Source organism: Mustela nivalis (genome assembly GCF_964662115.1).
Source record: "Mustela nivalis genome assembly, chromosome: 5".
Classification (NCBI taxonomy): domain Eukaryota; kingdom Metazoa; phylum Chordata; class Mammalia; order Carnivora; family Mustelidae; genus Mustela; species Mustela nivalis.
In genome coordinates, this window is record NC_139024.1 from 55,551,458 (window position 1) to 55,574,160 (window position 22,703).

The 22,703-nt window shown below is 36.9% G+C and overlaps 1 protein-coding gene across 4 annotated transcripts in view; it reads right to left on the reverse strand.

Annotated features, from left to right (window-relative positions):
• ADGB (androglobin) overlaps positions 1-22,703 on the reverse strand; it is a 173,052-nt gene that overhangs the window by 83,386 nt on the left and 66,963 nt on the right. For all 4 annotated transcript variants that reach the window (XM_082730343.1, XM_082730345.1, XM_082730344.1 and 1 more), the window contains 7 exons: positions 19,469-19,643; positions 15,793-15,883; positions 11,346-11,475; positions 5,648-5,681; positions 5,136-5,319; positions 4,207-4,270; positions 682-784 (listed from right to left, as the gene is read on the reverse strand). In XM_082730343.1, coding sequence (XP_082586469.1) covers positions 682-784; positions 4,207-4,270; positions 5,136-5,319; positions 5,648-5,681; positions 11,346-11,475; positions 15,793-15,883; positions 19,469-19,643 — 781 coding nt within the window. The remainder of the gene's footprint in view (positions 1-681; positions 785-4,206; positions 4,271-5,135; positions 5,320-5,647; positions 5,682-11,345; positions 11,476-15,792; positions 15,884-19,468; positions 19,644-22,703) is intronic.

A 22,703-nucleotide genomic window follows, 5' to 3' on the forward strand; every position in this document is an offset into this window, starting at 1 on the left:
ATCACACTGAGGTGTGTAGCCAAGGCTACTATTACAATGGCGGGTCGTGGACACTGGGGATGAGAGAAGTAGGGACATGAGGAGAAGGAGGACAGAGAAAAGTAGGAGGGTCAGTAGACGGTGGTCCCAGAAGAGTCAAAGGATTATAAGAGTAAGGGTTTTAGGAAGAGTGAACTGGAGAGTCAGGTCCTGTAGTCAGAGCCTGAAATTGAGATATTTGAGATGGCACGGTTATTGGCAGGTACCTTCTAGAATATAATTATGAAAACAAAGGCCAAGTTGAGAGGGCATAAAAGAACTTCAGAATTGTCAAATCAAAGAAAGACTGCATGTTTTTTAATAGATTTTTAAAAGACTCAAGAATGATGACAGGGGGAAGGAAAAAAAAAAAAAGTAGGTATCATGCCAAAGAGGGGAACACAGGACTAAGACAAGGAGAGGTGTAGGTGGCAAGAGTGAGCATAACCCACAATGTCTGAGCAGGAAGAGCCTCCTGAAAGGTGATGTAAGGAAGCCTTTCTTAGACACTCTGGAGAGGAAATAAGTTCCTGCATCTACAGCTTAAACATCTTGTATTTCCCCTGGACTCAATGAAAGTAAGCTGGGATTTAAGACTGTAATTAACACTGAAAAAAATTTTAAAAATTTAAAAAGAGTGTAATTTTCTCAAAGCTCTCTTACCTCCAGATTCTCCCCATCGTACCAATGCAGAAAAGCAAACCAGCAGTTCGATAGGTTTTAGACTATCCACAAATAGATAGTAGGGTACACGTTCATCTGAGAACTATAAGAAATCAGATAAATCACTGAATTTAGTATTAGTTTATTAATGCTGTATTTTCCACTTGTAACAATCATACAATACCTAACATTTAGAGAGAACCTACTATGCCCTAGACACTGTGATAAATATTTCACAGCTTTCATGATACGAAGAAAATCACACTAGGTAAATGTTGGCAATAGTCTATGGAAGATGGGTCTGTAGGACCTGTGTGTAAGATTGGTTGTCCCATCACAGAGAGTCAAAACTCTTCTCCAAGAGCAAAGAAAAGGGATATGCTTGTTCCAGAAATAACAAATGGAGGAGACTGGGCTGGAAGCGGAACAGTGCTCAAAGAATATATATTGGTCCTTGATAATAGGCCACAGAGTAATCTTAGCAGAGAATGGAAATGTCTAATGGGTTCTATTAAGGTATTTTGCAGGGTGGTATGTGATATAAACACTTTTGTCCTTTTTTTTACAGTTATCTTCAGAAATACAGCCATTGAACACCAATGCAACAGGCTGGGTTTTTGTTTTGAAGATGCAAGAGAGTACTGAGTAAAACCAGAACTTCCCTTAAAGGACAGCCATGTAAGAGTTACATGAACATGAACTCAGTCCAACCTAATTGGGTACTATTATATGCATAATCGTGGATGGAGAAACTGAGACAAAGAGAATAGGTAATTTGCCAAAGGTGACAGAACTTGCAGATAGCAAAGCTAGGAGTCAAAAGTAGGTCTTTCTATTGACCAGCTCCAGGACTGGTTTTTTTTTTTTTTTTTTTTAGATTTTTTTTTTAAATTTATTTGACAGACAGAGATCACAAGTAGGCAGAGAGGCAGGCAGAGAGAGAGGGAGGGGGAAGCAGGCCCCTTGCCAAGCAGAGAGCCTGACATGGTGCTCAATCCCAGGACCCTGGGATCATGACCTGAGCCAAAGGCAGAGGCTTTAACCCACTGAGCCACCCAGGCGCCCTGCTCTAGGACTGGTCTTTGAGACTATTGTACTTTTATTGTCTCTCAACTGACTGGTGCTTCAACATAATTCTGATGATGGCATATAGTAAGTGTGTTAAATTAATTTCATTGCTATTATAGATTTAAGCTTTCATTTTATTACACAGTGATATTTAAATAAACAATTAAAATATGAAAGAAAAATCTCTAGTGATACTGTGAAAAACACAACCTTGTTATTTAATCAAGTGTGACAAGATTGCTGGAAATGCTTGATGCAACATGACCATGTTTTAAATGATTGCTTCCCCTGATATTTTTCAATAATAAGCATTTGCCATTTATCTTCTTTGTTTCCTTCTGGCTGCCACACGTTGGTTATAAAGGCAGTTGTTGCAAGTATTCACTCTCTAAAATTATGAAGGAAGCTTGGGTTTGCCAGCCTACCTGTGCATGCTGGAGGAGGAGTTTCAGCACAGAGCTCATTTGCTGCCATTTTTGAGAGTCTGAGAATTTAGGGACAGTGTGGCCCTAGAGGTCACACAGAGGTGCTCTGGTGCCTGCACAGGGCACCTTTGGGAACCCCCTGCCCCACCTTCACATGGAGCACCAATGGAGCATCCATAGAATGTGCTGGAAGGAGCCTCGGGCTCAGCTGGCAGTGCCTGTGGCCTAAAATCAGGAATGCCTGGCCTTAGACCACAACCAACCCTTCCTTTCAGGCCATCCCAAAGGCTTTAAGTTTGGATTCCAAAGCCCTCTAAGAAAAAAATTATTGTTTGCTCATACCATTGATGTTAAAAAGAAAAAAAATTCAGGGGAATGAAGAAGGGACTGAGAAATCCGTATTTACATCACTTTGTAAAAATAGGATCAGAATAAAGAACAGTTGGCCATTGTTTTACACACACACACACACACACACACACACACACATACACACACACACACATATGTGTTGGGATAGAGGTGTAATAGCAAATGCATAACCAAACTGCCTTTAGTAACAATGACCACCAACACTGATTATCCCTTGTTAATAACAGGCATTCTTCCAAGTGCTTTGCATACATTCTCTCCATTATTTCCCAACCCTATCTATAGGGCTCATACTGCAATAATTTCATAGATGAGAAAATGGAGGCAAAAAGGAATGAACTTAGTCAGATCCCACCCCAAATGAAACATGAATTCAAAACCAGGCAGCCTGGTTCCAGGCCACCAACCCAGCAAACCTAGTGAGAGGGAAGAACTAGTGACAAAGGCACAGGCCTCACATCAGGCACAATTCTCAGGACGCTTGTGCCACTTACCAGGTAGGTGGTCTTGGGCAGTTTACTCAGCCTTGACCTGCCTCAGTTTCCTTCCCTGAAAAATGTTGATCATAAGAGTCCTTTTCTAGGGTTTGCTATGCAGAGTTAATACAATAAAGAACCTAGTGCAGGGCCGACAACAGAGTAAGCACCTCTAAATGACTTCATCTTATTATTGCCCACAGTGCGAATATGGAAATATGCTGCAGTGACCTGTAAACTCTATGTTATTCTCACCCCATACTCTGGGTTCAGTTATTGCCGATTAGCAATGAGAAATGTCATCTCCAACACTTCTTTCTTCCCCCACCCCTGCACAAGCCTTATAGAGATGTGCCATTATCCCTGGGGGCTTGAATGCCCCCCTACAAGCAATATAAGAGTTTCAGTACAAGCCAGTTTCCTAGACTATGTTTCATAGTTTTCTCCAAAATACCCCACAATGTGAGATTTGTTAATTAATCCAGTCTTTAATTTTTTATTGAATTTCTGCCTTATCCCAGGACCAGCATTGTAATAATACACAAAAGGACAGAGTCCTTCTCAAGATGATAACATCAAGCGGGTGGGTGGGAGGAGGAGCACAGAGAAGTAATCAGGCCATTGGGACAGAGAAGGGTAAGTATAGGTCACACAGAGTGCAAGGTACTTGACCTAGACTCTGTGGCCAAGGAAGAAAGTCTCACAGGGTCAAGGACATTGATGCTGTTCTGAAAGACTTCTAGCACTAGCCAGATGAAAGCAATAAAGATGAAAGGGAAATGGCTCCATGTAGACAGAAGAACATGGACAAAAAAAGCAGAAATGGTAGTAGAAATATGCTTTTGTTTTAGGAATAGCATGCAATTCAATAGACACTAATTGAAATCCAATATAGTGAATTTATTTGTGCTTTAGTTATTCATAAATCAAACATCTTTAACGTGAATTTACATAATAATGCAGCTCAGGATTGAACATAATCAGATGAATAATACTTGGAGATACAAGGTAGCAGAATCTTGCTTATTGTCTGGATAAGAGATCAGTAGAAGACTCTAGGAATTGATTTTGTTAATATAATTACAAATTTGGAAATGCTTGATAGATTTGAAGGTGTTTTGTACTAGTATGATTTAATCAAAATTTACATAAAAGGAAAAGAGAAGAGATCATAATATATTTACCTTGAATTCTGTTTTTTGAAAGCTAAGGCAGTATGAATTGGGCTTGTGGAAAATATATATGTTCCTGAAAAACATTATTTATAACAGGTTACTGTCACCATATGCAATGAACTAGTACTACATGCTAAGTTTCATGGAATCAAATGATTACAGGCAGAACAAGGAAAAGACAGATGAAAATTTAAAAAAACTTATATAACAACCACCCAGGAAAACAGTGGTTGCCAGGGGCTGAGGGCGGGGGAGATGAGAAGAGGTTGGTAAGTGGATACAAATGTTCAGTTATAAGATGAATAACGTCTGAGGATCTAATGTATAACATGGTGACTGTTCTTGATAATACTGGATTGTATCACTGAAATTTTCTAGGAGAGTATAACTTAAATATTCGTGCCCCCTCCTACCAATTGGCAAATGTGTGAGGTGTTGTATGTGTTAACTCAATGGGGAGAATCTTTCATAATGTATATTGATTCATCACCATGTACATTAAGATATATAATATATATAATATTTATATTTAGATATGTTTAAGATATATATATAAATATATATATATTTAAGATATATAAATATCTTATAATTTTATTTATGAACTCTTAGGTCAATAAAGCCAGGAGAAAAGAATAACAACTGCATTGAATTAGTTGTCCGAAGGAGACAAATATGATCCCTCTCAGTAAATAAACTATCTTTCACTTCATCAACAAATAAGTCTCTGAGGATGAGCAGACACTGGCCTGAGATCTGTTAGGCTATTATTAATATTCTATGTGGACTATCAACTCACTTATTTTTCTCTCTAACATTTTTACTGGGTATCATATCAATATCAGACTAATATTGATTTAACTCTTTTGAATGATAGGTAAAAATTAATGGCTTATATATCCACTATATTTAATACACATTAAAAAATTTATACTTACTGAAAACAAACACAGAAGTCTTCAAAATCCAACCATATTTCTTTAGAAACATTATTATTTATGGTTGCAAGCTCCTCCTGTGATTTATCCTGTGTTGCTGTTGTCAGGCTGACCAAATCTCTTTCCAAACTTAATCCTTCCCCTTGATGGGTTGCATCATTCAATCCAAGGTCTATCAGTTCGTCTGTGCATAGCAGAAGACAAACATGTCAATTGCACCTACGTCATTAAATATTAAGTTATTGAGATATGGAAAATTATAGAGGGGAAAAAACACATGAACTGGACTCATGGGCCCTTTATCAGATATCTTTGATTTTGACTTTAAGAATGAATCTAACAAGTGAGATTATCTGAGTTTTCTAGCCCAGAGCAGATTAAAGTTAACACATCAGAGGAGACATTGGAGACAGGCCACCAAGAGCCAGAAGAAGGGACCTCTAAGAGCTGTCAAGAAGCAGAGATCCTTTTGTGTTTTGATGTTTGTGAAAGTCATGAGATTATTAATTTACCTTTTCCAAGTATAGCTTGTGAAATAACATTACCCTGTGAAATGAAAGGAACAAATTAAGAAACCATTTATAAATTCAGCAAAACATGTTAGCTATTTAAAGCACCAATGCTTTTAAAAGAGTTAATACTGTCTTTTAATCATTGAAGAAACAAATTTCTGCAAATAGTTCCTAAAACATGGTAAAGCAGAAACTTTGTTTTTAACCTTAAAGTTCAAAGATGTGAATTTATTTTAATAATTGCTTGAGGGTTTAAATTTTTGAAATTAAAACCCAGAATATAAGAGTTTATTAAATAATTGAGTCTTAAAACACAAGTTAAATTAAAACAATAATATCCTCAAGTAGTTATTCTGCTTGGTATGAAGCACCTGATATGATTACAGATCAAATACAATGAGATGAGATTATAATTGACAGTTAATGTACGGAAACTAGAAAGGTGTGTTTCAAATTATAAAAATGCTTCCTTCAAATTTAAACAGGGAAATGAAGTTGAATTCATTTGTGCAACTCCATTTCCTCTGTGACACAATCAAAATATGTATAAAAGGTTAAACGGTACAAAGTCATTCAGACATAATGGATGATGGCAACAATATTTTGGATGATGTAAAGAGATGCAGGTAATAACAGAACAGAGCTACCTGAGAAGCAAGGGAGAAGCAAGCCTGTCACATGCCTTAGGGCCCCAGAAATGAATAGTGGGCATCTGAAAAGGAGAGAATGCTATACGGCCTTATATAAAATACAGGAATGGGTTAAATGACTATTTAAGGAAGAGACAAACCCCCATTTTGCTATAATCCTTTGTGATTTAACATCTAGCCTTCTTCTGCCTACATGGGGCATTGGAGATTGCTTCACATAGAGAAATTAAATGAGCACTCTCCAGACCTGGGTTCACAGGTACTGTGGGAAACAGCGCTACTCTAAAGAGAAGGGAGGAATTAAGTGAAAGTCCCCATGCTGAACTTTGAAACTCTTGGCTCCCCTGTACTGCCTGGCTGTAAGAACACTGATGGATAAGTGTATGCCAATCCCCGTGACTCATTCCACCCCAGGAGGGAGATTAGAAGACTCTTAACTGGAGAAACCGACCAAGGACAAGGAAAAAACCCCCAAAGAATCTACCTTTGGAGCTAATCTCACCCCCAAATGAAACTCATTTATCCTCCAATTATCCTAAGTTAATTATCCTACCGGCTGACAAGCTCTAGCCATTCTATAAAGCCACCTCCAATCAGCAGCTAATTAATGTCATGAATTCCTTGGATATATATGTGCAACAAAGTATCACCAGACAATTGAGGAAGGAAACTTAGATCAAAGAAAGAAACTAAAGTGTGTGGGTGGAGAGAGTAATAGAAAACAAAAACAATATATAGGGATACATTTTTTAAATTGGTAATATCAGAAAGATCAGAGAACATCCATCTACAAAATAAAAAACTTCTACAAAAATACAATGAAGAATGAGAGCTCTTAGAAACTAAAAATAGGAAAGTGAGATAAACTCAACAGAAAGTTTGGATGACAAGGTTGGCACAGAGACAAAGAGATTAGAACTATAAATCTTTTAGAAGAAAATAGGGCAAAAGCTTCATGACATTGGATTTGGTGATGATTTCTTGGATATCATACTAAACAGCTGCAATAACAAATGTACAAAAAGATAAGCTTGACTACATCAAAATAGAAAATTCTGTGCATCAATACCATGAAGATGCAACCTGTGGAATGGGAGAGAATATCTGCAAATCATGTATCTGATAAAAGGGTAGCATCAACAATATATAAAGAACTTATACAAAGAACAACAAAAATCAAATAAATTAATTTAAAAATGGCAAAAGACTTAGATATTTATACAAAGAAGATATACCAGTGACCAAGAAAAGATGTTCAATATCACTAATCATTAGGGAAATGCAGATCAGAAGTATAATGAGTTATAACCTCACACCCATTATGATGGCTACTATTATAAAAAAATAAAACAGGAGGACATGTTGGTGAGGATGTGAAGCAACTGGAAGTTTTGTGCACTCCTAGTGGACTATAAAGTGAAAAACTGTATGGTAGCTCCTGAAAAATTAAAGTAGACTTACCATGTGCTCTAACAATTCCACATCTGGATAAAAACCCAACAGAATTGAAGGCAGTATCTCAAGGAGATATTTTTACACCCATGGTCAGACCAGAATTATTCACCAGGTGTTCTTTGATGGATGAATGAATAAATAAAGTGTGATATGTCGATAGATGATTGATAGACAGACAGATAGATAGATAGACAGACATGGGAATTTCTTTTCTTTATTGTCTCCACAGTAATTATCCTTATATAGCTAGAATATAAATCCAACAAAGACTTCAGAAGTAAACTAATCTGGAAGACAGAGGAAAGTGAAGGTTTGCCATTGTGAGAGAGGACAGCAGTGCTAAACACTTATCTTCCCCAACAAGGGGTAATATCTAAACTGATAGATCAAGAAATAATAGAATCCCATCATTGAATAACTATATAACTGTGTTTGCCATATGTCAAGCATTTTCACCAGTGCTGATAAACAACAACGGTGTGCGTGCCTACTATTTAGAAATGTAGAGCTAAGCACCAGAAGAAACACTAATAAAAGGGATTGACTCTGGGGAGGAAGACTAAGGCAATAAGGAGGAATAAGACAGATTGACTATTTTTATGGTGTTTTTGACTCTCTAAAACTACTGCATGGAATAGCTTAAAACTAAAGAAAAACTCTTAAAAATGTTCAAATCTATTCAAGCTCAATTGTTTGTCTGCTTTCCAACTAATACGGAAAAAAAAAAAAAAAAAATTGCTCACTTGAATGCAATGGTGTGCCCTGCAAGGTATCTTATACCATCTAGAGAGGTGAGTAGAAATGAACTAGGGTTCAGTCACCTAATGAAATATTATGCAACTTTAAGAATAGAGACACTCTTTATGTATAGATATGAAATCATCTCCAGTACTTACTAAGTAAAAACTCTTTTGTTAAATTTTGAATCGAAGAAGGGAGGCTATGGAATATTATCTGTGTGTTTCTCTGAATTTGCATAACAAAATGTAACAAATGTCCTACGGAGTGCAGAGCAGTGAAAATGTAGCATATTAATAGGAACAAGAGTTCTTCATGTATGCCTTTTATTTTTATTTATTTTTTATTTTTTTAAAGATTTATTTGTTGGAGAGAGAGAGAGCATGAGTGGGAAGAGCCGAGGGAGAGGGAGGAAGAATTCCAAGCAGACTCTGTGCTGAGCGAGGAACCTGACATGGGGCTCAATCTCACAGCCCTGAGATCATGACCTGAGCTAAAACCAAGAATCAGATGCTTAACTGACTGTACAACCCAGGGGTTTCTTATATTTTTATTTTTGAACATGTGAATATATTACCTATTAAGAAATAAATGCTCTTTGACACTGACCACACTGGCAAAATTTGAAATATTAGGTAATATGAGTGTTGGACATGATGCCTACAAAGAAATTTCTTATCCAGGGATGACAGAAGTGGATATTGATACACCTGTATTGGAAAATTGTTTGGCATTTTGTTGTAATGTCAAATGGGTAAATGACCCATGACCCATCAGTTATGCTCCCAAGATTCACATTCTGGACGAAGGCTTCCTAGTCAAGTGTCCTTTGGGGTCCAGAGTTAAAATTTCAGGAATCCATGAACATGAAGAGTTGAAAAAAATTCATCTTTAGTCCAAGTTCAACATTTTCTTCAGTTATCGGTTTATCAATGCAGGTAAGTAAAGCCACAATATTATTAGCAATAACTGTGACTTTATGGAAGAAATTACACTATTTTACATATAATTACAGTTGTTGCAAATATCTTCAAATGTCACATATGTTGATCACTACTCTGAAATTGCAATTATGGGGCCCATTGTTAGGTTCAAGTAGTCATGTGTTATTCCCTACAGATACTTCCATGACCTGCAGCTGGCCAACCATTTGGCAACTACACTTAGCAGTCATTCCTCCACCAAACAGTGAAGTGATGTGTTCTCATGGTGCTAACCCAAACATCTATTTAGTTTTCCATCGTTCCATGATGCAGTTATTTTCATTGTGTGCTGAAGTTTTACAAAATTGGCAACAGGAGCCACAGCGCATAAAAGGTTACAAACTCTAGAACTCTGGAAACGCTGGAGCATGTGTACAGGGACATACAAGAATGGTCATGGTACCACTGCTTACCATAGTAAGAAACAAGAAGCTCCCAATGTTCATAGTGGCAATGTCCACAATAGCCAAACTACAGAAAGAGCCAAAATGCCCACTGACTGATGAATGGATAAAGAAGAGGTAGTGTATATGTACAATGGAATATTACTCAGCTGTCAAAAAGAATGCAATCTTGGCATTTGCAGCAACATGGATGGAACTAGGGTATATTACGCTAAGCAAAATAGTGAAAGACAAATGCCTTATGATTTCACTCATATGTGGAATTTAAGAAACAAAGCAGTTGAGCTTATGGGAAAGGGAAAAGAAAAGAGAGAGAAGCACACCATAAGAAGAGACACTTAAAGACAGAGAACAAACTGAGGGTTGATGGAGAGAGGTGGGTGGGGGGTGAGCTGAATGGGTGATGGGCATGAAGGAGGGCACTTATTTTCGTGACTGGCTATTACATGTAAGTGATGAATCGCTAAATTCTACTCCAGCAACCAATATTACACTTTATGCTAACTAACTAGAATTTAAATAAAAATCTGAAAGAAGAAATAAGAAACAAGGAGCAATGACTATAGCCATTAACAATGTGGTGATTTAAAAAAAAAAAGTAGTTTGGTTATATATTAAATTTCAACCAGTTGAAATGAATGAACTATGACATACAACACCAGGTAAAGCTCATAAATGATGCTAAGTGAAGGAAGTCCCAGAGGAATTAATGGGTCCATTTAAAGAAAATTATATAACAATTAAACTAAGGTTATACTGTTTATAAATGTATATATGTAATTGGCAAAATTAGAAGAGTATGGGTTTGGATGCCTGGTGATTCGGCTGGTTTGAGTCTGCCTTCAGTTTGGGTCATGATCTCAGGGTCCTGGGGTTAAGCCCTGCATCCAGCTCCCTGCTCAGCGGGAAGTCTGCTTCTCACTCTCCCTCTGCTGTACTGCTCATGTGCTCTCTCTTTCTCTCTCAAATAAATAAAATCTTAAAAAAAAAAAAAAAAGGAAGAAGTAGAAGAAGAGTATGGGCTTGATTAACACCAAACTGTGAATGGAAGATAGGAGATGCACACGGGACTTCTTTTTTCTTTCTTTTTTTTTTTTTTTTTTTTTAGATTTTATTTATTTATTTGACAGAGATCACAAGTAGACAGAGAGGCAGGCAGAGAGAGAGGAGGAAGCAGGCTCCCTGCTGAGCAGAGAGCCCCATATGGGGCTCGATCCCAGGACCCTTGGATCATGACCTGAGCGGAAGACAGAGGCTTTAACCCACTGAGCCACCCAGGCGCCCCACACAAGGGACTTCTATAAGGAATGAATATGTTACTTCATAATCTAAAAAGCTTATTTTCATAACATTCTTTAGTCTGTTCAATTGCATGTTATGCAGTCTTTTGTGTATAATATATTTCACAAGTTAAGAAAAGATATTTTATAAGTAAGAATTGGGCTGATAATGAGAGTAACATAGTTACCTGAGAAACTGCTCCTGTCAGTTGGCTTAAGTCTGGCTGACTAATGGTGGCGGTTTCATCATTTTCAGTAATGGATGATAAATCAAATCTAGGAGGCACCCCTTTCTTAATAAAAGACTGTACAAAGTGGCTAATAAAAAAAAAAAAAACTTCTGTTATCCTAATTTCTTATTTGAAGTTACTAATAAATAACTGTCATTTTTTAAATTGAGTTGTAACTCCTATATAACACCATATTAGTTTCAGGTGTACAACATGATGATTTGGTATTCATATATATTGTAAGAAGATCACAAGCATAGTTAATATCCATCACCACACATAGTTGCAGTCTTTTTTCTTTGTCATGAGAACTCTTAGAATCTCCTCTCTTAGCAACTTCCGAGTATACAATACAACATTGTTACCTGCAGTCGTCCTGGGCATTATATCTCATGACTTGTGTATTTTATAACTGGAAGTTTGTACCTTTTGACCCCACTTTACTCATTTCATGGACCTCCTTCCTCTGGCAACCATCAATCTGTTCTCTGTATCTTGGGTGTTTGTGTTTGGTTTTGACTTTTTAGATTCCACATACAAGTGAGATCACACGGCATTTGTCTTTCTCTGACCTATTTCGCTTAGCAGAATGCCCTTAAGTTCCAGCCACATTGTCACAAATGGCAAGATTTCCTTCTTTTTTATAGCTGACTGATACTACGTTGTATATTAATAACAGCAGTTTTGTCAAGAGTAGGAACTTCTGATTTTGTTCATTGTATCATCTCCTTTTATATCTGATAACAAATTTTATTTCCTGTTAAAAACACTGACTTGCCTTCTACACTCCTGAAGAAATATCCATTTCAGTCAATGCATTGTCGTAAAACTTTTCTGGAATGCTATTTTAAAACTATGGTGGTCATCTTTAAATGTTGATGATCAGAATGTAGGAATTTGACATTTAGACCTGATCTAACTCAGTATTAATGTATCAGAAATGGGACTCAGAGTCAGAAATCTGAGTGAGTCTTGAACACTTGAGTTTATAAGCGTGATATTCATGCTAGCTACAGAAGTGTAGGATATTTTCTTTCAAGTCATTGCTGAATTGCCTTTGTCATTCCTACGAGCTTACAAGCACAATAAAAAGACATTTGTTGTGATAAATACATTTTAGGTTATATACTTCACAAAGATAAAATTAAATTTCATGTATACAGATTTCCTACACTTTCCTTTTTTTCCTTTTCTTGTGTTCAGTGAAAAAGTTCTTAATTAATTGGTCTCAAGCTAGCCATGTCTGATTTACCTGAAACTGCCACTAGAGGGTAGCACAGTCATATTTGTGAGGTTCTGATTCCCACAAGGCCAGGAGCCAAGAATGGGCAAATTTGGCATGTTGCTAGCAGAGACAGAGTTCCAAGGGGAAAATCACATGGGATAGCAGTCACTCTCAAGGACTTGCCAAAAAAAGGGATTGCACTCATGTTGACCTGAGAACTCTGACTGCACAGCAAAGTAGGACAAGTGACTTTTCTTTCATGTAGGATGAAATGTCATTCACATTTGTTTTTGCTTCTGCTGGATTGAATAAAGCCAGGAAACTCATAACAGATTCAAACAGTGACTAGTTGAATCCAATCAGGTGTCAGAGTCACTTAGATCTGGGTTTTAGACTTCTGTCCACCTTGACCATATAATGAAGCTGAAAGAAAATATAAGAAAATTGAGTAAGGGAGTAACTCAAGGAATTCAGGCTATGAAACCAACCTGTGCTTATTGGCACAGAGATTGTAAAAGTCTGGGTCATGAGGAAATTTTTCCTGATAGTTTGCAGCTCTGGCTTTCAAAATTCACAAAATCTCTGATCAGTATGCAATCTCCTCAGTTGAGAGATGATTCAAAGTTACTTGGAATGGAAAAATCATTTAGTGGGTAATACTAAGTATAAAATTTAGAAAAATTATGAAACACTAACATTTTTATATTAAGTTCAGGAAAACTCTATGTAGATATGCTTTTGTATTTATAACATATGAAAGAACTTAGCATGTTACATAATCCAACAAATTAGGCTTTAAAATGTATGACATATTTAATTTTAGCTTCATGATTAAGTTACAACATATAAGAAAATTTTGGTTTGTAAAAACTAATAGCATATATAGGAAAAATTAAGGTTCTATATTCGAGTTTGATTATTTGAACTTTAAGAAAGATTTAAATACTTGGCAAGATTTTATTTCCTATGATTTCTGTCTTTTAAAGTTCTTGGGGAGATAACAAAACATAGTGATATAGCAAATGCCATCTAAAATATTTAAATAAATTTAAAAACTAAGTATATTTAAAACTTCTATGGAAATTCACAGATTTAAGTATAAAATAAGATTTTATGAAGAGTTAAAACAAAAGTTTGAAGAAAACTGGGTTTACAAATTTGTAACAGTAACAAATTTTTGAAATCAAAGTAGCAGCAAACCATGTTTTCAGTTGATAAAGCTGCCCCTCAAGGCTTGACATTACTAACTGCCAAGGACTATCCAGAGGAGTGTTACCAAGGGGTCCCTCCTAACCCCCTTCTCAGTGGTCAGTTGTTGGTACACAGAACTGACAGGAGCCTTGACAGTAACTGCTTTGAAGAATCTAATATTTTCAACTTAAATAGAGTTCATACAATGTCAATTAACTGGCTGTGATGTAAAGAGGCTCTAAAAGTAAAACAATGCAACGAACTGACTTCTGATCTCAAGTTTAACTGCTCTTCTTCCTCAGCTTACATTCCAGTCGTGGATCTCCCTACATCCAAAGAAAGGTAACCCCTCACTCCTGGGCACTGGGTGACCTAGAATATAAACTATTCAAAATGTTTCATGAAGTTTTATTAAGTTTAAAAGACATTGAACAAAGAACCAAATCATAAGTGTTAAACTTGCTGGAAAATCTCAAAGGAAGCATGGCCATGTCACCATGATTCAGACCAAGGGATGCTAATGTTGCCAGTGCCCCCTGAGCTGTGCCGAGTGTCTCCCAAGCATGGCTGGACCTCCTCACCACCGAAAACCACCATCATGACTTCCAAGACCATGGATTGCTTTTTATTTTTCTCTGCATAATGTCTGTTAGTAGGATAATTAAAAGCAAGCCATGTACCTTTGACACCAGACTTCTTCGGTCTAATAATTTTGTGTGACATTCATCCATGTTGGTTTGTGAGGCAGGACTTTGATTTTATCCCTACATATCCTTGTACCCTCTCTGTCTTCGGTTCTACCAGATGTGTCTAGTTGCAGGTTTTTTTGTGTTTACGTTGCTTGATGTCAGAACTTTCTGATTGATTCTTGATTTTATTTCTCTTTTACTTTAGGATATTTTGCCATTATATTTTTAGTTTGTCATTATTCTCCATTCTCTCTATTTCTGAGACCCACTTGCAAATATGTGGGTCTTTTTCAACTTGTCCCTTTAGCTTTTATTGTACTTTTCCTCATTTACTTATTAATGTTTAGTCTTAATCTTTCAGTCTGGATATTATCTCTGATCTGCTTTCCATTTTGCCAGTTGTCTTTTTTGCTGTATCTAATCTCTGATAAAACACATCTGCCGAATCCTTACTTTCAGCTATTATTGTATCTCTTGAATTCTTGAATTCTTAGAATCCCTATTTTTTTAAAACCATTTTACACATTATTATTTATCCTTATGCATTACAATGCTATTGGTGGATAACTGAAGTACAGTTAGCTCCACAAGCTTAGGCTATAAATTTGGTAATCTTTGACATATGTATATACCCATGTGTTAGTTACTTAACACTGCATAACAAATTACCACTGTTTTAGTGGTGATAATCATATTTTCCCCTTATATCCCTCACTAATTCTTCTCATTTATTGCTATTTGTGGACTTGCTGTTCACTTCTCTGAGCTCATTAGAAATTTTAGATTCAGGATGATAGTCTTTATTTTTATCCCTTTTGCCATAGACAAATAGTAGTATATTTGGATTTCTCTTTCTCCTCTTCCTCCTTTTACTCGATTGTCTTTGTTGTTCTACTTAGTTTTTGTTTTTGTTTTTGTTTTTGTTTTTCCTAAGACTGACACACTTCATCTCTCTGGTTTCTATGACAACCCTCTGCTCTTACGATTTCATTATCAGATAACAACCAAAAGCATTTGTTAGTGTTAATGTTTAAGTAAAACAAAGTACTTTACTCTTCTAAAACAGTAGCCAAAGCTGTAAAGCCAGGCAGAGTTAAGCTTTATTTTTACCTATTCAGGATTTATCTTCTCTACTTATTACTGTGAAAAAGAATCTAAAAATATGGTTTTCCTGTAATCACTGCAGTGATACAAAGTTTAGTATATCTGTCACCAAAGCATACATTTCTAACCACACAATTCACAAAATACTTCATTTGTCAGCAAGATGTATTTGTGGGAAAGAATGTTACATACTTACGTTTCTGTTGGAATGGTAAATGGAGTCATCCTATAATTCAAGAACGGACTTGAAATTTCAAGAAATTGTTCGGGCTTCTTGGTTATTAATTCTAAAAGAAACAGGTGGCATAATGTACTTTTTAAAATCTTCTAAGATTAAATGCATAACTTAACTTCTATTATAGTACTGATAACACTAATTATTTATCCAACAAATTTCAAAAGAGGGAAATAGGAATGGACTGGGATACGTAGATTTTATATTGAAAGGCTTTATACCTCCTGCCAATATTAGATATTTAAAGTCTACTTCTCTATTGATTTCCAGACTTAAACGTGAAGCAATCAAATCTCAAGGGAGAAAGTTAACAACATCTCCTTGTTATTACTGGACGTTCATTCCTACTTTTTTTTTTTTTTTAAGATTTTATTTATTTGACAGAGAGAGAGAGCATAAGCAGGGGGAGCAGCAGGCAAAGGGAGAAACAGACTCCTCACTGATTGAGGAGCCCAGTGTGGGCCTTGATCCCAGGACCCGGGGATCATGACCTGAGCCAAAGTTAAACACTTAACTTATTGAGCTACCCAAGCATCCCTCACTGTTACTTCTTTAAATGTTTTTCACTTAAAACTGTGTTCTTTTAGTTGACCTCTGCAATACAATTGCTGAAACATGAAGAGGAAATGCAGACTAACACCTGGAGATGGTAGTAGAAGCACAGAAAATGTAACAAAGTGAAGGTCATGGGTAGAAGAGAAAGCAGTGGATCAAGAAAGGCCTTGTGGAGTCTCCTAAGGAGTCTGAAATTGATCTATAAGGAAGAAACTCTCAATGCATATGGCACAGAGCCCAAGCATCCCATTAAACAAAAGCTTCTCCAGCAGTGGAAAGGGTAACTATTGGGGGAAAAATAAAAAAGTAAAGCTTTGAAACAAGTACATAATTTTTTCTCCTTGTTCCATGGTCACCACTAAAATGATCTCTCTTTCTCTCTCTTTCTCTCCCTGTTAATTTTCCCCTTAAATATTAAACTGAATACATAGAAGAAAGAAAGTTACAGGGCGCCTGGTTGGCTCAGTTTGTTGGGCGACTGCCTTTGGCTCAGGTCGTGATCCCAGAGTCCTGGGACCGAGTCCTGCATCGGACTCCCAGCTCCATGGGGAGTCTGCTTCTCCCTCTGACCTTCTCCCCCCTCATGCTCTCTCTCTCAAATAAATAAATAAAATTTAAAAAAAAAAAAAAGATGAGGTTACAGGGTGAGACTCGAGGTGGCATACCAGTTATGGATTTCCACCGATTTTAGATTTTTCTTCCCCAGCTTGCATCAGAGCCATCACTTACCTAGAACAACATTACAATCAGTTCTGAAATCAAAAAAGGTCTGTGGGGTCAATATTTTTCGCTTCATCCAACTATTCCTCAAAGCTCTGAATGAACAACTGTTTTCAGTGTGGCTCTACACACTGAACTAAAATATAGCATTTAAAAGCAAAAGACTTTCTTTCGAGTATCATGTGAAAGCTGATCTCTGATTCAGAAAGACAGAGAACAGGAAAGAGGAGGTCAGGGAAGGAGGAGGGGGTGTGGGAGGGAGGAATAAAAATTGGAAAATTCTGTATCCCAAGCAGGCATCAACAGCTCACTGCAGAAGCTCAAAGGATGTGAAGAAATGGAATAATCAAGCAGGAAAGAGAGAGGCAGATAGGCCTAGTTAAAAAAATTAAAAAAAGAAAGAAAAGAAAAGAAAAGAAACAAAAAGAATTGACCGTTTCATCTTCCCTTTAAACCAGATTATTTCTTTAGTCTCTATTCTTTTCTGGAAAAGATAAAATACGCTGTGCTAGAAAATCTTTGCTACCTGATGCACTATTTGTATCATGTAGGGCAAAAAGCAAATGTGAGGAAAATTACATGGTTAACAGTTATAATTTGTATTTTTAAAACATGTAAATTATGGTTGGAAGTAGAAGGCAGGGAACAGGTAAATATTCCAATCTCTGTGGCCATGGAAGATTTAGGGTTCTGAGTACCACCCAGACTTCGGGATTACATCATGAACCCAGGGGTTCACCCAGGGGTGGCCCTCTGGTCACCAGCAATGGGGAATCAACTAGTCTTGAACTGGTAGCTGGAGCCACAGGAAACAATACCAAGAGAAGGTACAAGCCTGACTGCAGGGCACCAAAGGCTTAAAGCCTACTTCTGAGCTTCCCAGTGATGCCATTAGTAAGCAGGCAAGAGCTTTGCTTTCATTGTTCCTTAGGGTCTAACAGACCTGTTAACAGGACCCCTAATGTGAAAACCTCTAGAATGTGATATCCCCAGTGCTGGAGGAATGCAATTAGAAAACAATGAGCAATCATTAAAGACAAAGGGAGAAAAAGCAAAAGCAAGGAGACAAACACAAAAGACATTAAAAAAAAAAAAAAAAAAGCTTTTTTGAACAAAGACAATTAAAGCAATTGAAGTATTTTGGAATAAGAAAGATATATATATCCACAGGCACAGAGGCCTATATATAGATAAATAATCCATCGCAGGTCAATTCTATTCTTTATCATCCTTTATGAGAAACTGCAAGTTCTAAATTAGGCACAGAAATGCAGTAGATGTAACCTAAAGAAAAATTGTGAGCTATTCTGCCAAGCCATAATTTTTAAATTATTATTTTTTCCCTTTTTTTAATCACATCTGCTCAGATTCATGCTTCCATGTTAAAATTGATTTTTTTTTTTTAATTAATGCCCTTGGCTCACATCTTTTGCCATTCAAACATGGTGCTCATGAAAAATAATAGAGTAAGAATGAAGACTTGGAGGGAAGAAACATTGAAGGATTTGGGATTGTGAAGAATTTAGATTGTGAAGAAGTTAGAAGTGAACTGAGAATAAGAGCCAGGTGGGCACCATCCCCTGCCCCTCTTACTCCCCACAGCCACAGGAACCTCTTTATTTCTAGCCCAACAGCCATTCAGGGTGGCTTAGAACAACATTCCCATAGAAGCCAGTCCAGGGCAGAAGTTCCATTCCTATATTCTAAACAGAAATCAGTTAATTCAAAAGTTATGTTCTACAGGGTACACTAGAGTGATTTCACCAGTGACTTAAATATGCTCTTTACGTTTTTTTCTATTATTTGTTACAAATCATTTTCTGTCACAATAATGACAATACCCTCACCCCAAAGAACGGCCTGGATATAGCTGGTCAGTTTGTTTATTTATTTTAAGGAAACCATTTTTTCTTTTTCTTTCTTTCTTTCTTTTTTTTTTTTTTTTTTTTTTAAGATTTTATCCATCCGTATAGGAGAGGGAGATCACAAGCTGGGGGAGCGGGGAGTAGCAGCAGAGGGAGAAGGAGAAACAGACTCCCCCAAGGAGGGACTCCCAACACAGGGCTCGATCTCAGGGCTCCGAGACCATGCGTGACCTGAGCCGAAAGCAGATGCCCAAACAACTGAACCACCCAGGCACCACAGCTGGTCAGTTTAGATGCAAACCAAACTACTCAGCTTCTGACATGTAGAGAATTGATCCTTTAAAGACATAAAATTTAGATATAAAATTGAATGTAGGCTTTAGGTATGATGTTAGGTGGTTTGCCTTGATCTACATCTTTCATTACAAATGAAACTATTAAGACCTTCATGCAGAGTAAGGCTTGTTAGAAAGATCTGCAGACAACGGGAACAATACCTTGAGCTTCATCTGTGATAACAGTTTCCTTTTTTTGACGAAAGAGTTTCCAGGCAGGTACAGGAGGTGATTTCGGAGGTGCTATGAGGGGGCAAGACCTAGTCCTGGTTACCAGCACGGGGTGGCTACAGATGTGGGAGAGGCCGTATTCTCTCAGCTTCTCCGCAGAACCAGCCTAAAGGGCAGAAGGCACATGTAAAGGGATACGTGAAATTGCCTTGTGCATTTAAATAAACCACTTTTTTGTCGTTACAAGAATACTGATGCCACAATAAAGTGTTAATAAAGAAAAAAGAACCTATATTTCCACCTCCTAACATAAGCACTATTATCATTTGTATTTCTCTTCATGTTTTTATTTTTCTGAGGCCCCCATTTACTCATATACAAAATGAGAGGCTAGAGCTAGAAGCCACTTTTCAGTTCTAAAAACTTAAGACCTTCTGAGATTGGGAAAAAAAAAAAAAAAATCTTAGTACATCAGTTTTGGTCCAAAATAAATCAACCATTATTATTACGATCAGTTAAAGATTTGATAAAAGTGCTTAATATGTGAAGTTTTTGTTTGTTTGTTTGTTTAGTCACCAGCAACCGCTACATAGTATTAAAGAAAAAAAACCCACTGCACTTAGTAGGTCAGGTCAATGTGGTGATAACTAGTTCCTTGTCTGTAGTTTACACCTCACCCTCAAAAAGAGGCTCTCCCACAGGAAATCTCCACAATCTCTCCCGACAATGGAGCCACTCATAGAAAGCCAGAGGAGAAAGGCTGTCCCAAATCCTGCCAAATCAAGTAATTCCCCAAGATGCTTCCCCCATGCAAACATTCAGATCTCCTAAAGCTGCTGTGTTGCTTTGGAACAATTCAGAATCATGCTTAAGGAGAACTTCAGTAACTCACTGATGGCTGAAATATGCCATAAGAAATCAAAAAGTCTGTGAGAGTTAAAGTAATATATTCTGTAGTAAATTCTGGCATTCAGAATCTAAATGTTGAAACATTTCAAGTAAAATAAAATAAGTACATTTAAGTCAGTTTTGCCAATAACTATTTTTCTTCCTAGTGATTTTGCATTATTGATTTCTCTGCGAATAGCAATGCTTGAAAATGTAAATTTATAAAACAGTCATTTAAATGAGGACCAGAAACCCATCAATTAGCCTGTTCCAAATTATTGCCTCAGCCAGAACATGCCTTGCCCTGATGCTTTGTTTCTCTATAGCTCAATCTATATTTCCGGGAGAAGCAAAATAGGTGGGGTGTCTGTGAGATAAAACAGTTCTTTCTGAATCCAGGGATTAACTAATGATTGTAACAATTAATTAATAATTGGAAAGAGCTTATCAGTGCACTGTTGAGTCCAGAAAAGCCACTTAAAAGTGCTAAAAATATGCCAAATAAAGAAGAAACTAGTGCAATGTTTAAAGGGGGGAAAGGCCTAATTAAAAAGCAGAGGAGTGGCTCCTGGGTGGCTCAATCGGTTAAGCATCCCACTCTTAATCTCAGCTCAGGTCTTGATTTCAGGGTTGTGAATTCATATCCCATGTTGGGCTCCATATTGGGTGTGGAACCCACTTCAGGAAAAAAAAAAAAAAAAAGCAAAGGCAATAGTTACATCTCTTTTATCCTTTTGGTGAATGTTAGCAATTTCTTGAGGAAAAAAGTGGAAACCTCTGGTATTATAATGGCTTAAAAATGTTTTCTCATAGATATTCTAAAATCTAAACCTTTTTCTACAACTTTTACCCTGACAAATTTAAAAGTTTCTCGTCACTCAAAATGGGAATTTAGGGGGGAATTTATTTGTTATTCAATAAGCAATGCCTCGGGATAGTAACCAAAAAAAGAACACTATAAAATTTATACCTGAAGGGTACCTGGGTGGCTCAGGTATTAAGCATCTACCTTCAGCTCAGATCATACCTTCAGCCCCATGTAGGCCTTCCTGCTCTGTGAGAAGCCTACTTCTCCCTTCCCCACTCCACCTGCTTGTGTTCCTTCTCTGGCTGTCTCTTAGTCAAATAAAATCTTTAAAAAAAAATTTATACTTCATCTCCAAAATAGAAGCCCTGCTCAAAGTAGTATTTATAAACGGAATCATTTCCAGATACTTTATTATTCATTAAATTTGGCCTATACATCTCAAATCCTTCTTATAACTGCAACCAAATATATAGATTCTTTACTCTTTTTGGAGCCATAAAGCATCAGGAAATAAAGTTATTTAAAGCATTTGAAAATGTAAGGTCTCGTGTCAAATAATTAAGTATAGCATTAACATCTATGGTATTGTTTGAATAACCCACAAAAATACTAGCTGGATTTAAGGAAAGTAAGCTGATTTCTCATACTTCATTTTATTTCTAACATATTTTAAGATACTTCTGAATGATGTAATAACTTATAATAATTTGGATAATAGTTATATTTTGATATCGAGAGACTTTGTTAAAGGACCTCATATTTTCTTCTTAGAGTTAGGGGCAGAGAGAGATTTAGAATGGTAAAGTTTCACTCGGATGAAACCCTGAGTAGGCACTCGAGAAATATTTTTGAATATTTCATCTATAGACTTATATTAGAATTTTCCTTGCCCACAAGCCCCTTTCACCCCTCTGGCCATCCCACCTCAAACATTCTTTTTTTTTCTTTCTAGCCCCAAGGTGGGACTAGAACTCACAACCCTGAGATCAAAAGTCACATGCTCTACCAACTGAGCCATCCAGATACCTGAAATCGTCTAAAACTAGGAGTTTGAGCAAGTGGGTGGTTTTCTTAGAAATTGCAGATTACTTATTTAAATAAAACAAAAAATATTTCAAATATCCAAAAGCAAGAAAATGGGGTAATTCATGCCATCTTGTTCCTTTCCAAGTGTTCTTTCTCTTGTATTCTGGACCAATTCTTTCAAGAAATGGAAAGTGTTGCCTTTATTTTACTTATTGGTCTCATTGTCTTTGGGCTAAAATTTTTAACGATGTACTGCATTTAACAAAACTCTATTAAGGGGCGCCTGGGTGGCTCAGTGGGTTAAAGCCTCTGCCTTTGGCTCAGGTCATGATCCCAGGGTCCTGGGATCGAGCCCCATGTCAGGCTCTCTGCTCAGCAAGGAGCCTGCTTCCTCCTTTCTCTCTCTGCCTGCCTCTCTGCCTACTTGTGATCTCTGTCTGTCAAATAAATAAATAAAATCTTAAAAAAAAAACTCTATTAGAATTCTTTTCTTGTTGATTTTTC